The sequence below is a fragment of the Miscanthus floridulus genome, chromosome 1 (genome assembly GCF_019320115.1).
Source record: "Miscanthus floridulus cultivar M001 chromosome 1, ASM1932011v1, whole genome shotgun sequence".
Lineage (NCBI taxonomy): Eukaryota > Viridiplantae > Streptophyta > Magnoliopsida > Poales > Poaceae > Miscanthus > Miscanthus floridulus.
Window position 1 is genome coordinate 170,292,751 of NC_089580.1, and position 15,013 is coordinate 170,307,763.

General features: G+C 48.9%; 1 protein-coding gene and 2 pseudogenes across 1 annotated transcript; 1 reads left to right on the plus strand and 2 right to left on the minus strand.

Moving 5' to 3' along the window:
• The first annotated feature begins 1,488 nt into the window (after nucleotides 1-1,488).
• Nucleotides 1,489-10,664, plus strand: LOC136547992 (uncharacterized; annotated as a pseudogene).
• On the minus strand, nucleotides 3,801-6,705 carry LOC136467075 (uncharacterized; annotated as a pseudogene).
• Nucleotides 10,665-11,043: 379 nt separating the features above from the next.
• LOC136548003 (uncharacterized) lies at nucleotides 11,044-14,035 on the minus strand. The gene is made up of 3 exons (XM_066539669.1): nucleotides 13,601-14,035; nucleotides 13,087-13,476; nucleotides 11,044-11,795 (listed from the first exon to the last, which is right to left on the minus strand). The coding sequence occupies exons 1-3, from the start codon at nucleotides 13,910-13,912 to the stop codon at nucleotides 11,163-11,165; spliced, it is 1,335 nt and encodes a 444-aa protein (XP_066395766.1). The 5' UTR covers nucleotides 13,913-14,035; the 3' UTR covers nucleotides 11,044-11,162.
• Between the last annotated feature and the right edge of the window lie 978 nt (nucleotides 14,036-15,013).

Sequence of the window (15,013 nt, forward strand, 5' to 3'; positions counted from 1 at the left end):
TCATATCATAGAAATTATCAATAAGTGTAGGTGAATACTCTAACCAAGGAAAAGATTTGAACCAATTAGACTGAAATCTGCGTGGATGTTTCTTCGAACCTGAAGGAGGGTACACATCTTTAATAAATTGGTACGGACCGTGCTTCATATGTGCTATAATAACTTGGTCTTGTTCATCTGGAGGATGATCCCAAATTTGACAACGCAGGCCTGGATCACGCTCTACCATTAAAACACTAGTACCTTCATAATTAACTCTCTGAACTTTAGCTGTTGTTTGCCTTGGAGTCTCCTCTGCTACCTCTTCATCTTTTTCATCTTCTTCTTGTTGTGCAGCAAGCCAATTAGCAATTTCATCTTCAGGTGTCTCTTCCTCAGAACAAATAACACCAACGTTCTTCTTGTAAAAAGAATCTAGTGTCCTCTTTCTGAGTACCATTATTATCCTTTAGAAAAATAATTTTCAAATACTCCAAATTAGAACATACAAAAATATTTGTAGCTTCTATAGAGTACCACGAGAAGTTGCCGGTACCACGAGAAGAGCATAGAAAAGATCTGGAACACAACAACCACAGCAGAAAAATCTGGGCGGATGGAAATCCAAGCATAGGAAGATGGCCAAAATGCAAGAGGAAAATAACAGAGCGGTAAGCTTACAGAGGAATAACGAAGAAGGGGGCACCGACGCACCGTGGACGTCGATGTTCAGGCGAGCCTTGGGAGACAGAGCAGGAAGAGCATGAAGCAGGTGGACGGACGCACCGTCTCCAGTGGCGGCGGAGACGGCGAAGGCAATCCTCGTAGCCGACAAAGGCAACCACCGCAGCGCCGGCGTCGCGTGCGAGGCTAGAGGCCGCCGCACCGCAGCGCCGACGTCGCGTGCGAGGCTAGAGGTCGCCGCACCGCCCGGGAACGACGGCACCAAGGGCGTAGTCAAGGTGAAGGCACGGTGGGCCAATTGGAACAGGAGAAGAAAAAAATAAAGCTCAATGGATGCGGAGGCCGGCAATCCATGCAGGGCAAGGAGGCCTTCGGAGAAGGCATACGTGGAGTCCACCACACTACCTAGATGGCTCAAATAAAATAATGGAAGCCCATATATGTATGTATAAATTAGTAAAAACAAACAACATGAGGTTAATTACACCCAACTATATAGGCGTTAAAAATTTTCAGCAGTGTGTGTGTGGGGGTGGGGGTTAGCTCCGCCATTGACGAGGGTGTTACGCATGGAACCCAGGCACACCATTTTTTTTATAGGACCATTCACCAATAATGAAACCGGCCGGACGCCCCCGAATGGATGGATGGGATGCCGCCTGCCGTGGGAATAGATAGAAGAAAGTCGCCGTCCGTTGTGCGCCGGGCGTCGTTCCAGGGCAGCCGCTGCTGATCTCACCCTGGCGCACGCAACCCTCACGCCCGCCGCACCGCTGCGACAAAGCCACCCCGGGCCCCTCCCCAGCGGCCCAGCGCCCCAACCACCCGCCTGCCCGTCCGCCCCCGCGCTTTTCTTTTTACCGCTGATGAGGCGCTGAGGCAGTGAGGCCCCCCTCCTCCCTCTCACCGTTCCCACCGCTTAAGATCCGATCCATCGTCCTGTCCGTCCCATCCAATCGCCCCCTCCCCCTCGTGATCCCGACGCCGACGCCGACAACGAAACAGCTTCAGTTTCGTGTTTTTCTCCATTACCCCGCAGCCCCCCCACACCACACCTCCGAATCACAAGGGTGGCACCGTGGCAGTACAAGTAGAAACGTCGAGTGAAACCGGGAAGGGGTCGAGGGAAGAAGCACGCCAGCAGCGAGCATGCGGGGCGCACCAGCACCCCAAGCGCGCGCCGCGCCGGCACTGGCCGCCTACCTGGTCGCCCAACCTATATTGCCTATAGGAGGGGAGGGGGATAGGGAGTAGCAGTAGCCAGTAGGCAGTGTAGCACTGCGGCTCCTTCTCCTACTACCACCGCACCTCCAACCCCCATCCTATACCAATCCGCCGCAGGTCTCTATCCAGTCCACTTGCCCCCTATCTCACCCGTCACTGCAGGGAGCTCTCGCTTCGTCTCTCCCTTCCCCTCAGGTGATGCATCCTTTATTTTGTTGCAGTGGCGATTTTACATTGTTTTCTTGTGGTCGATTGCTGATCTTTCTTGGTGGTGTTGCTGCAGGAGTGGCAGATCTGTTGGTGCGATCCCCAACTTGGATCTTGATGATTTGGTGACTTGAGTGGCCGATTTTCTTCGAACAAACTGGTATGTGCTTACATCGGTTTTATGCATTCGTTTCGATTTCTGGGTACTGCGGGCTGATTCGATTCGTTAGGGGACTCGGGGTAGAGAGAGTGATGACCGAAGGGGGTTTCTGTTAGGGGTTTAGTGCCGCGGCTTGCAATGTGTCTTCTTACCTTGTTTCTAGTGCTCTAGCTAGTAATATTTGTTGATGCAATTTGTGGTTAATCTGCAAAAGGAAAGGGGGAAAAAGGTTTTGTTTCAACCCAGCTCCTGATACAATTTAAGAAGCATTTTGGGCCTTTGCTCCTGTTTCCAAACTGCAGTTTTACAGTGTCACTCACAGTAAGAGTCCATGTTATACATAGGATCGTTGGTCCATTTTTTTTCAAGCCAGTCAAGAACTCAAGATATGGAAAACTTCCGGGGTTTTTTTTGTCATCAGGATGTTTCGTTGTCACATTGCATTAGGACAGAAGTAAGTGTGTTGACGTCGGAAGTGATCCGAATCAAACATCAATAGGGCCTTGGACACCCGGGCCGCTACGGACCAAAGAACACAGCGAGGATGTCACTCTTTCGTGGTGAAGAGCGGAGAGGTTTATAAGCAAACCACCAAAGGATAACCAACGTGCTTACGTGACGAAGAACTGGCTAGTTTTTAGGCAAACTAGCAAAGAAACCGTCGAACCTCTCGCCCGGGAGGGACCCCGTCAGGGCAAGGACGTCGTCGGATTGCCCTAGGTCGGTCGGCAAGCCTAGGGCGCCATCCTTGGTCGTCGGATCAAAGGATGAACAGCATGGGGGTTGGAGAAGAGGATAAAAGGGTTGGAGTAGAGGTAGTAGATTGATTTGTTTGACGATTGGATAGATGGGTACTCAATCGGCCATGATCCTCTCATATATATAGAGGGGTGGTCTTATCCCAGTAGGAAACCTCTTCAAACCTTGTTTTCCAAGTTTCCCACGAGTTTGGAATAGTTCGGATCGGAATCCAAAAGGCCAGATCCGAACAGGATTTTCTGTCAGGTATGTCGGTAGTCCCGACTTGTGTCGGAACTCCCAACAGTCGGAACTTCCGACTTTTATCGGAACTCCCGGCGTAGGGATAACCCCAGACACCCGAGCAGATTTCTTCAGGCTTCCCGGAAGTCCCGACACCCGTCGGAACTTCCGACAGTCAGAAGTCCCGACTTGGGTCGGAACTCCCGACAACGAGGCATCTTTCTGAGGGCATAACTTCTTCATCCGGACTTCGAATTAGACGTTCCATATATGTTTTTTGACCGTCTCGACGAGAGGAACACAGTGGTGAAGTCCATTTCACATTTTGACAACTTCACAAAATGAACATTTTTTGTTGTCAACATATGCCCCCCTATTTTCAGGTGAATGATGAATGAACCTGAAAACACTTATTCAAAACCAAACAACGACGATACCCATCTCATCGGCTGCTTATTACTAAGGGCGATGTATACATCGGCCAATTTTTCTAAGGGTGATACATATATCGGCCATTGTTTGGAGAGCACTTAGGATTCTTGCCAAACACTTAGAAAGTACCATTTCAAGTACCTCCCGTTGAATGCTCGAATGCTCTCGTGAGACGTTCACCTTGCAATGTCTCTAGCACATATGAATTTCCAAATATAACTTTGACCACTTTGTAAGGACCTTCCCAATTCGGTGATCACTTGCCAAACTGATTGCTCTTCGATCCAATTGGTAGTATGGTTTTCCACATCAATTCTCCCACTTGGAAGGATTTGCTCCTGACTTTCTTGTTGTATGCTTTGGCAACTCGAGCTTTATCTTTCTCTATTTCCTTGATAGCTTTTAATCTCACATCAGTCATCTCATCGATATTATCTATCATCAAATCATGATACACAACAGCTGATAAATTATTTTGTTTAGCAAGCCTGTATGCATCCAAATTCACTTCGACAGGCAACACGGCCTCTTGACAATATACTAACTCAAAAGGAGTAACCTTTGTAGCACCATGTCTTGAAATGCGATGTGCCCATAGAGCCTCAGACAAAACTTCATGCCATCTCCTTGGATTCTCCTCAATTTTCTTTTTGATGAGCTTGATCAAAGTCTTATTACTAAACTCAGCTTGGCCATTGGCTTGAGCATAGTATGGAGATGAATTGAGTAACTTGATCTTATATAATTCGGTAAATTCCCTCACCTCTTTAGACACAAATGATGTCCCTTGATCTGTAGTTAATGTTTGAGGGATGCCGAATCTATGAATAATATGCTCAGTAATGAACTCAATTACTTCTTTGTGTGTCATTATTCTTCAAAGGAACTCTCTCGGTCCACTTAGTAAAGTAATCCGTAGCAACTAACACAAATAGGTGTCCCTTCGAAGATGGGGGATATATTTGGCCAATGAAGCCTAACCCTCAACTACGAAAAGGCCATGGTTTGATGATAGGATGAAGCACAGCAGCAGGCACAAGCTGAATATTTCTAAACTTCTGGCACTCTTTGCAACCTTTGTAGTAGCGAAAACAATCGGCCATCATAGTAGGCCAATAGAAACCGGCTTTACGCAATAACCACTTCATCTTCGGGGCCGATTGATGCGTACCACAGATGCCTTCTGGACTTCTCCCATAGCCACTCTTGCCTGATCTGATCCCAAGCACTTAAGCAGTAAATCTTCGGCGCCCCTGCTTCAACCATGTGCATGGGAAAAGGGGTCTTGTCAACTTGCATTTCAGTAAGACTCAATCGTCCCTCATTAAGGGCCGATTGGACCTGCCGACGAAAAACATTGCAATCATTAGTGGCATGAGAAAAAGAATTATGATATTTGCAATAAGCCCTTCTCTTTAACTCATCAACTGAAGGTAATGTATAATTGATTCTAATATAACCGAATTTCAACAATTCATCAAAGATTCGGTCACATTTAGAGAAATCAAAAGTAAATTTCATTTCCTCATTCCGATTTTTATGAATCGGCTTGAGAGAAGGACAAGTAACCAATTTATTCTCTGCTGGCCATTTAATTTCAGCGGCTAGACATTCTTTATTATCATCATCAGAATCATCTGAACAATCACCAACAAAATGCACATTCTGACGATGAGATTTATAAGCATCACGAGACTCTTTAAAGCGCGATTCAATTGAAACGGCCTTTTGCATAAGTTGATTAACATTGTGAAACTCATAATGCTTAAGCTTTTCTCTAATACTAGAACGTAAACCAGCAAATCATAAATCAGTTAAATCTCTTTCAGAATATTTAAATGGAAACATCGGTTCTTAATCTCTCTAAATCGTTTGAAAAAATCATGGACGGATTCATCACGCCCTTGACGAACTGATGCAAGATGAGACAATCTTGTTTCATGAGCACTGCTATAAAAGTGATTATGAAATTTCTCTTCTAATTCAGCCCAAGAACCAATAGAACAAGATGGGAATGAAGTAAACCATGCAAAAGCTGTGCCAGTAAGAGATAAAGGAAAATTACGAACTTTCATAAAATCATAAGCACTAGCTTCACCCAATTGTGCAAGAAACATGCTAATATGCTCCATGGTTGATTTCATGGAGCATGTTAGGTACCCTCCACCCATCAGGTGCTTTCATGAAATCATAAGTAGAAGGGTACGACTTTTCATAAGTGTTCCTACTAGATTTAAGTTGCACTCCTAAAGTACTCTTAAGAGTTTTAGCCAATTCATCCTTAAACCGATTCAAAGCATCATCAAAATCGGTAGTAGGAGCATTAGGAGTAACATTAAATGTAGGAATTTGACTAGGTGACTTTGGTGGGTTTGGTAAAACATTATGCCCCGCTGAAGCTCTATTTGTAGATGCTCCATAATCGGTTCGGAAAGCTCGACCCGAACTTTGTGCACCAACACCTGTACGTGTAGATGTGCTAGCACCAGGTTGACCGGCCTTATCGGTTTCAGATGCCGAAGGGGCCGATTGAAATTGGCTAGCGGAAGCATGACAGGTTTGATTTTCATAAAAATTCAAAGGCATGCTGAATTGAGGTTGCTGCACGGCACCCGATTGATCACAATCAGTTGTCTTGCCCTACGTGCTTGAAGTAGATTAGAAAGATGTTGAAGGTTAGTACTATGCAATTTTCTTTCATCTATCAACATCTGAGCAAAATTGGCATGAGTAGGATAAGCATCAGTATTTACCTCCTCGTCATACTTAGCTTTTCCGTTGCCCTTCTCCTCGGCGCCTGAAGATTCGGAAGCGGTAGCATCGCCGTAGGAGGGTTCACGGAACTGAGTGACCTTGTCGTGCCGATTCTTGGTGCAGCTCTCCAAGAAAGCCTTGACATCGGCATCGAGCTTGGCCTGAAGCTTCTGGCGCAACTCATCTGGAAGCTCGTCCATGGATTGAGGAAAGATCATGTTAGCCTCATTGAACGGGCTGGTCTTGTCACCCTTGTCGGTGGCAGCACCATCGTTGCCTCCCATGTTGCTAGTAGATTGATTCTTGATTCGCTTCGCTGTCCTCAGCGGAGTCGCCAAAAAGTATGTTGACGTTGAGGATGACCCCTGACCAACACACCAGCAGGGCCTTGGACGCCCAAAGAGGTTGCACACAACCTGCAACGCAGCAAGAACGCGGCGTAATCGATCAAACCAATCTATCAACTCCTTACGTCCTATTGGCGGCTGCCTGGTCCCCTGGCAGTTGCATATTCTTTTCTTTATTTCAGAAGTAACACACGGTCTGCAGCAGTGTGTGGATATTTGCATCAATCCGTCCTTTAAAGTTTTTGGCTGTCTTTTTTATCATTAGTGGGAGCCTTTCTTTTATTAATTTTTCTGTATCTTGCACGCTTATTGACATATCCTCATTAGAACATTATTGTGCCAAAAGCTGTCGGTGGGCAAGCCCCTGGTCACTGCAGACATGTAGAAACAGCATAAACCATACATACAGGATTTTCGGGAGACAGAATGATGTAATCTATGGTGCATTCTTAGTTCTTAATTAATTTAACATGATACAGTATTGAATAGTAGTTCTACTGCCTGCTACTTTACTTTTTAAGGGAAGCCTTCTACTTTCTGGCTTTTGACTAATTGCAGTGAACGTGTAGTAGCCTAGTAGGAATTTTGTATCTGATATTTTTTTGGCCTATCTTTTGCATTTTCAGGTTTTTGGGAAGTGCGGTTTTCTGAATCTCTGTTTGAACCACAGCATACTGAACTGAATCAAGTGATAATTGTGTTTTGGCCATACACAGAGATATACCTGGAACTTGTGCTTCATATGTTCACCCATCATAAAGATGCCACCAAAAGGGCAGGTTAGCAGTGAAAGGAATGTGAAGATCATATCAGGTCGTGATGGGCAAAAGAAGGGAAATTCACAGCATGACCAAATTGTACACGTGCCAAAGGACATGGTCACAGCAGTCAATGGAAATGTAGATGGAAAATTTGAAGATAAAGTTAGAGTTGTGAAGAATGATAAGTTCCGAAGACAGCGAGAGTCTTGGGGTGGGGAAAGGGCTGCATGCATGAAGGGCTCAAAACCATGGCCTGGTCGAAAGGCAACTACTGTTGATGAACTTGTCAAACATATGTCAAATGTTCCTTCATATTTACAGCGTAAAGAAACTTCTGACCATCTTCAAGACAAGGCGCTGAATGTTGGAGTTCTGGAGTGGGGTCTTCTTGCTAACTGGTCTCAACAACAAAAGCTTGAGCTCACTAGAAGCCATGGAGCATCGCCATCCAATACTAGCAGGTCTGTACCATTCTCATCTCCATCACATTTTTCTGCAAGCCCCAGCAGCAGATCCCTTGAGAGTAATCAATCTACCCCAATGAGCGACCATCATCATTCATCCATCAGAGCCCAGCAGAGTAGGCTCGCAGATAAACACCATGGGAAGGCCAGATGTTCGCCTAGCCCAAATTCTGCGGTATTGAGCTTATTGCCAGGTCATGACACACATCCCCTATCCAGAGAACGGTCGTAATTATGTTGACTTGGGTCTCAGCAATGTTTCTTTAGCCCCAGACTCTCTAGGTTCTTCCTCTAGAAGTTGCGGAAGACATGAAATGGTTGAAGATGAAGAGACTAGATGGAAGATTGAAGATGTTGTCCATCATTGTTCTCGTAGGCTTTTTACAGACAGCGATAACATTGGGAAACATTTCTTCACATCAAATAACAATGATTCCATGTGTAATGATCCTGAACAGAGCAGTGGCTTGAATGGTGAAAATTTTGAGTCACTAATATCTGATGCTTTGATGGACACAGCTAGAAGTGGCAGTAGGACACCTGATTGTTTCTTGGAGGATATTGAGCCATCCCTTGAATTTCCTCGAATCCCATATTCATGTCCACTTCCCATCATAGATTCAGCAGCTAAAGAGATTGGCACCACTAGCACCGAGGCTGGAGATAATTTTGTTGGTACAGCTGCAAAAGTAAATAAGAATTCTAACCGAAACCAATCTGCCATGAATGTCACTGAGAATCCTCCCCGATATTCTGCAAAGTTTAGTGATAGGATGCCTGATCGCCATATAGGTTCTGGGATGAATCGAGTGAGCCGCAGCTCTAGCCTCAAGGAGTCACCACATGCCCGACAACCCAATGTAGTTCCTCCTGTCGATAAGACAGGAGACAGGTCATCACCCAACAGCAAAGGTAGGCGAAGCCCATTGAGGAGGATGTTAGATCCAATATTAAAGCCAAGACATTCTAGTCCAGTGCGCCCTTCATTTGTTCCGAAGTGTCATCTTCCGGTCAATACCACCAAACAGTCTCTGGACTTGGGGGGATCAGTGCCACAGAATGTGCAGCGAAGGTCAGTTGATTTGGTAGTCAATTCGAATTATCCGATCGAACCAAATATGAATCAGCCTCCTCATGTGCTATTAAACAGTGCAAGATACATCCAGAAAGACAAGGATTCAGCAACAACAAGGCAAGCACTTCTGCAGCTAGCATGGAAGAATGGCTTGCCTTTATTCATGCTGTCTTATGGTGTTTCGGATATCCTGGCAGCCACTGTTAGAAGGAAGGGCATCTCTGAAAAGGATGATCTGGAAAGCACATATGCTGTATTCACTGTTGAAGAACCTAAGAAAAAAAGTGGAGCTTGGATCAAGGCAGGGGGCAAGAACAAGAAACATAACCTTTTATCTAGCATAGTTGGGGAAATAAAGGTTGCACGTCGAAAATCAAGATGCCACCATACAGCAGATGTTCGTGTACACAGGGAATTTGTGTTGGTTGGTTCTGAATTTCTACCATCGTCTGACGAATCAGGTGATTCACATGTTAGTGGAGAGCTTGCAGCTTTTATAACTGCACTTCCTCAGCAAGAAGCAGAAACTTCGAATCAATCATCTTCACAGAATACCAGACAAAGAAATTCAGCACCAATTGGATGTGGTTGCCCCCCACTGGGAAACTTCCAGCCTAGTACGAGAAATGCTAATTCTGCTTCAGCCAATGTTATTGCAGTACTTCCTGATGGCTTCCATGGCACATCAACATCTGGGCAGCCATTGCCTTTGATTGAGAGGTGGAAGTCAGGAGGAGCTTGTGACTGTGGTGGATGGGATGAAGGTTGCATGCTGAGTGTCCTCACTGATGCGGCCCAAGAAAATGATGCCATTCAGGCTACCCAGGCAAAGGATGGCAGCCAGCGATTTGAGCTTCTAGTTCAGGTCTGCCCTAGTTTTCTTCCCTTCTCTCTCTCTCTCTCTCCCCCCCCCCCCCCCCCCCCCCCCCCCCCCCCCCCCCCTATATTTCGCCTATGTCCAGAATTTTACCTGTGTTATTATCAAACAAATAAACTGATGCTAACTTGTATTTGTAGGGTCGATCGCGAGAAGATAGGAATGCCTTCAGTATGACTTCCTTCAAAGAGGGGCTTTATACAGTGGAATTCAGCTCATCCATTGCATTACTTCAAGCCTTTGCAATGTGTATAGTGATGCTCCATGGGAGGTACCCTAGCAGGATGCAAGTTGGTTCGCAAGCAGCGCAGGAGCATGATCTCCTTGCTGGTCATGAGCTCAAGGCCATGGCAGCCAGTCAAGGAAGAGCTCCGACCAGCTATGTGCCCCACCGGCCACCTCTTTCTCCTGTAGGCCGAGCCTAGCTTATCGCGATTAAATGTATGTTTTTTCTATGTCTGTGTCCTCTTTCTTCAGTTGCGTAGTGCCGGTGGGATTGATATACCATGGTCCTCAGGTCTATACGCAATATGCATATCCAAAGTGACAATCTCTGTGCAAGAGTCTTTAGAGGTAGCTACCTGTACATGTTGTGATGTGGATGTTGTATTACTGTACTATGATGTGGCTGCAAGGCCCATCTCAGTGCTTAGTTACCCTTTATATGTTCTCTTATCAGTTGCTTCTGTATATGCTGGAATGAACCTGCAATCTGTTGCCCCCTTGTTTAAAGTGTCTGTTGCATTGCATCAGCAGCAGCATTTGTGCAACTGCTGAACTTATATATTCTGGATGTCTGAAGCCTCTCATTTCTGAATGCATCCAGTAGATTAAGCCTTTCAGGACTGCAACAGTTGTGATGCGGCTTCAAAGTTGTATCAGAGAGAGAAGAATAGCTGAAGCATATGAGCAGAAACAAAATATTACGTACTCTAGTATTGTGACTGGGCAGAACTGGGATGTTCTTTCAGATTTACAGGGACTACTAGTTCATTAGAATTTACAACACAGCTACGCGGAATATCTATTTCGGATTACTCACTACTTCTGGCCTCAATTCTAGCTGAGGTAAATCCACACCTCTCGAAGCGGGGGAAAGAAATCTCAACCTGCAATATATTTACAGATCTTACGACAAGTATGATCTTATAGTAACAAGTGTCACGTACATATACGTGCTCTTCGCTCAGCACTGCAAGTACGTACGTCACGAGTAGTCATGACCTCGCGATGAGCAAGTCCGAGTCGTTCATGTTCACGGCAGCCACCTGCGAGGGCCCGACGCGCACGGTCACCGCCGGTATCCTTATCGGCGGTGGTCGTGCGTCGGCGCCTTTGACGATGGCGACGTCCTGGCTCTCCTTGCCCTCCCTGAGATCGCTGGGCGGCAGGAAGCAGTCCATGGAAAGGCCCCAGATGTTGAAGTCCACCTCCTCGATGTCCCACGTCTCCTCCATGCGCGTCCTGGTGTTGCCGTCTTGGCAGTCACCGAACCTGACAAGCGAGACGGCGGTGCGGCCGGCGTGGGCGATGTTCACGCCGTCGACGGCGCGGTAGTCGCCGAGGCGGGACTCCATGGTGGTCTCCCAGAAGACGCTCCCACCGACGCCGCCGCTGGACTTGATCTGCAGCAGGTGCGAGTCCTCCAGCTGCACCAGCAGGCCCGTGCGCTGGCTGAAGTAGCCCCACACCGTGTGCCGGATGATCTCGACGCTGCTGCTGTTGCGCGCGCGCAGGCTGGACGCCTCCGCCTCCACCTTGAGCACGAAGCAGTCCTCGCCGTCGATGCTCCGCTCGCCGATGCACACTGAGTCCGCGAACAGGCTCGCCGTCAGCTGCGGATCCAGGCCCTGCACGTCAATACCATGTAAACGATCGGTCAGCGTGCCGTGTCGGTCCATTCGGATTGCATGCAGTAGTAAAAAAATTCGTGACATGTGTGCAAACGTGAATGCAATGTACACACCGAGCAGCATTAGTAAACGCGAGTGGTGTCGGGTACGCAAACAAGTTGTAGTTGACTCGCTGGTCAAATGGCCGAGCACGCGGAGGAACGAGATTATACTACATCCACTCTCTTTCTCTCACTGGGCCCGGATGTTGCTGTTTACTACCATCAGGTTGGTGCAGCGCGATTAGCGGGGAGAGTCAGGTGGACCGGCTTCTGCTGACAGGCCGTGCGCCACCAACCGATTGATGTGGCGCGCGAGGGTCTCGTCTCACCAGGCCCTGGTCCACGTGATGTGTCCGGCAGCGCCCGCGCACATGGCCGCACGTTGGGCTGCTAAGGACCAGGGCCGGCCGGCCGAGGCCGACCCCTAATCACGCTGCCCCGCGCTAAGCGCCTACGCGTGTGTATCCTCCGCGTAGCTGCTGTTGCGCTAATTACAGACCCCTCCCGCTCCCGGGCGGCGACAGGATGTTGCCACGGCCAATGATGACGAGTCTCGAGTCTAATTTGTAGTGTACCGACCGGCGTCTAAATCTCACGGTCATAGTAGCTTTAGCTCATGATGAGCGAAACCACTCGGCCTTATCCCCCGACTCTGGCCTGGACCTCCTCTCGGCTGCGGATCGCAGCTCCGGCCTCGGTGATATTATTTCGGCGATCGGCGAGTGCTGAAAAGGCCTCATGATATCTCTGGTCCGCGTGGGCGTTCGATCTGTCTGCTCTGTCCTGCCGACAGTATATGCAGCGGAGATCGACATGCCCTGACACAGGCATCTATCTACGCGATGATGAGTTTGTCCTGTCACTGGGACTGGAGTGGAGGTGTACATGCTACGTGCCGTGGCATCATGTCCGTTGCAATGTCCAGCAGCTCTAGCCTCTAGCAATGGGTTGCTCTGCTCAGTACGTCCGGTCCGGTGCAATAGCAACATCAGATTCAGATCGCCTTATCTGACTGTGCTGTGAGTTGAACAAGCTTTACTGGTGGGGGTTTGAAATGAGTACGTTTTTAGCAATGCTACGCGACCGTACATTCGACAAGTCCTAGGTTGCTAATTGCTATGTGTGCCTTACGGCATGCGTGCGTACGCGTATGGAAAGCACTCGAGAACACGCGCGCGTGAACAGTGCAGCGCTAGCTGGAAAACGTACACGAAATCACGCGCGGGGGCGGGGCGTACGCTACGCACCTGAAGCGAACGGCGGAGCGGGCGCGGGGGACCGCGGGAGGCGTGCGACTGGTGCCACGGCGTCTGGCGCCACGCCACCTTGCCGTCGCTGCCGGCGCTGATCTTGCAGCCGGACACGACGAGCTCCAGGCACCACAGCTCCGGCTTCTTCTGCCACAGCACGAACCCGCCGATCTCGCCGCCGCAGCCCTTGCTGCCCTTCTTCCCGCCGCGGTGCCCGTTTCCTCCGGTGCCTCCACCGCCGCCGCCGTCGGCGTCGCTGCTGTTGAGCTCCGCAGCCGTCATCCGCACCTTTCCCATCGCGTACATGCTCTTGACCTTGTTCAGCGCCCACTCCCCGCCCGACGCCGCTATGTACTGCTGCACGATGTACTTGGCGGACGATGACTCCTGGAATCAGCACGAGTACATACATAGATGGATGAATTAATTAGCCGATCAGCGCTTCATCAGGAACAACCAATAAACCGATGAGAAATGCCGATCGTTCGGTCGCGATCGTAATCGTACGTACAATGGGATCGGCCTTGAGCTGCTCGCAGAGGACGGAGCAGGGCGACCGCTTGGCGTGGTAGACGGGCAGCGGGATGAGCGGCGCGCCGATGACGCCTAGCATGAGCTGCAGCTCCCCGCGGCTCATGGAGCACGGCTCGCCCGCGCCGGATCGGTCGGCGGCGTGCGACCGCATCCACGCGGTGCAGCCGAACCTGGACCCGCGGGAGCCACCGCCGCGGCCGCCGCCGGAGAACATCTCCTCGGGGATGGGCACCTCCAGCACCGTGTCCAGCGCGTCATCGCGCTCGAGGTTCGGGCAGAGCTTCCTCATCAGACGGACGGGCGGAACAGCTCACTGCCTTACTCTTCCCCGTTGGTTGTGCCGCGCGCGGTGCGGTTGCGGCCTGATGAGAGTTCTTTTCTCGCTGGTGTGGTGTGGTGTGTGGTGTGCGGTGTGCCCTCAAGTCCTCCGGAGCGCGCGTTATGTGCCTCCCTTCCCAGTCGTCCTGGGCCTCCGGAATTTTTTTTTAATTTTAACCTTTTTTTAATATAATTTTAAATTTAACATTGTCGGTTTTTTTTAAACTAACATTTTTGGCCGTGCCTATTGTCCTGGCGCGGCCAAATGCCTGTGCCGCGCCATGCATGGTGGCGCGGCATAGGACTGACGTGGCGTGGGGCGACCGGGGGGGCGCTGACGTGGCGGGTCCTGCCGCGCCACCGATCATGGCGCGGCAGTGCCGCGTCCTGATCTGTGGCGCGGTAGGACCAGATATATACCGCGCGCGAGCCCGCCCGCCCGCACGCACCTCTGCCCTGCCCGCCCGAACGCCGCCAGCCGCCACCAGCGCCCTGCCTGCGGCCGCACGCGCCCGCCCAGCCTCGCCCCGCCCGCGCCCGCACGGCCCGGCCTCGGCCGCTCGCCCACGCCGCGCCCGGCCACCCCCGTCGCGCAGTGCCCTAGCCGGCCGCGCCACGAACGCCGCCGCGTCAAGGCCGCCCGCTCCTAAGGTACCTCCCTCTCGATTTCATATTTTTTTTATTATTATGTAGTATAGTTAGTATTTTTTTTATCTACTATTAGTGTCTTTGACCAAATTTATATAATAGCGTACTAATATTTATGATACATAATAGGTACTATTACATTAAGCATGAAGTATACTTTTGTAATAAACTTATTAGGAGATAGAAATATTGATACCGTTTTTTTAGTTTTGATCAAACTTAAACATATTTGACTACTCGAGAAGCAAGATGTGTATTTATTTTGAGACGGAGAGATTACTTGTAATTTTAGAACCAAAGTTTTATATGGATTGATTATGTATTTATTATCTAGTATAGTTAGGATTTTGGGTTTAGAGATTTAGGCTAGTTAGGTTAGTGAATTTGTTTGTGAACTTACTAATGTTAACTTGAATTTTGTTAA

Coding starts and splice junctions, on each gene's coding strand:
- LOC136548003 (XM_066539669.1), bottom strand. CDS start 13,912: ATGAGGAAGCTCTGCCCGAACCTCGAGCGCGATGACGCGCTGGACACG. Junction 13,477..13,600: donor AGCTCAAGGCCGATCCCATT/GTACGTACGATT, acceptor TGCTGATTCCAG/GAGTCATCGTCCGCCAAGTA. Junction 11,796..13,086: donor CGCTCCGCCGTTCGCTTCAG/GTGCGTAGCGTA, acceptor ATTGACGTGCAG/GGCCTGGATCCGCAGCTGAC.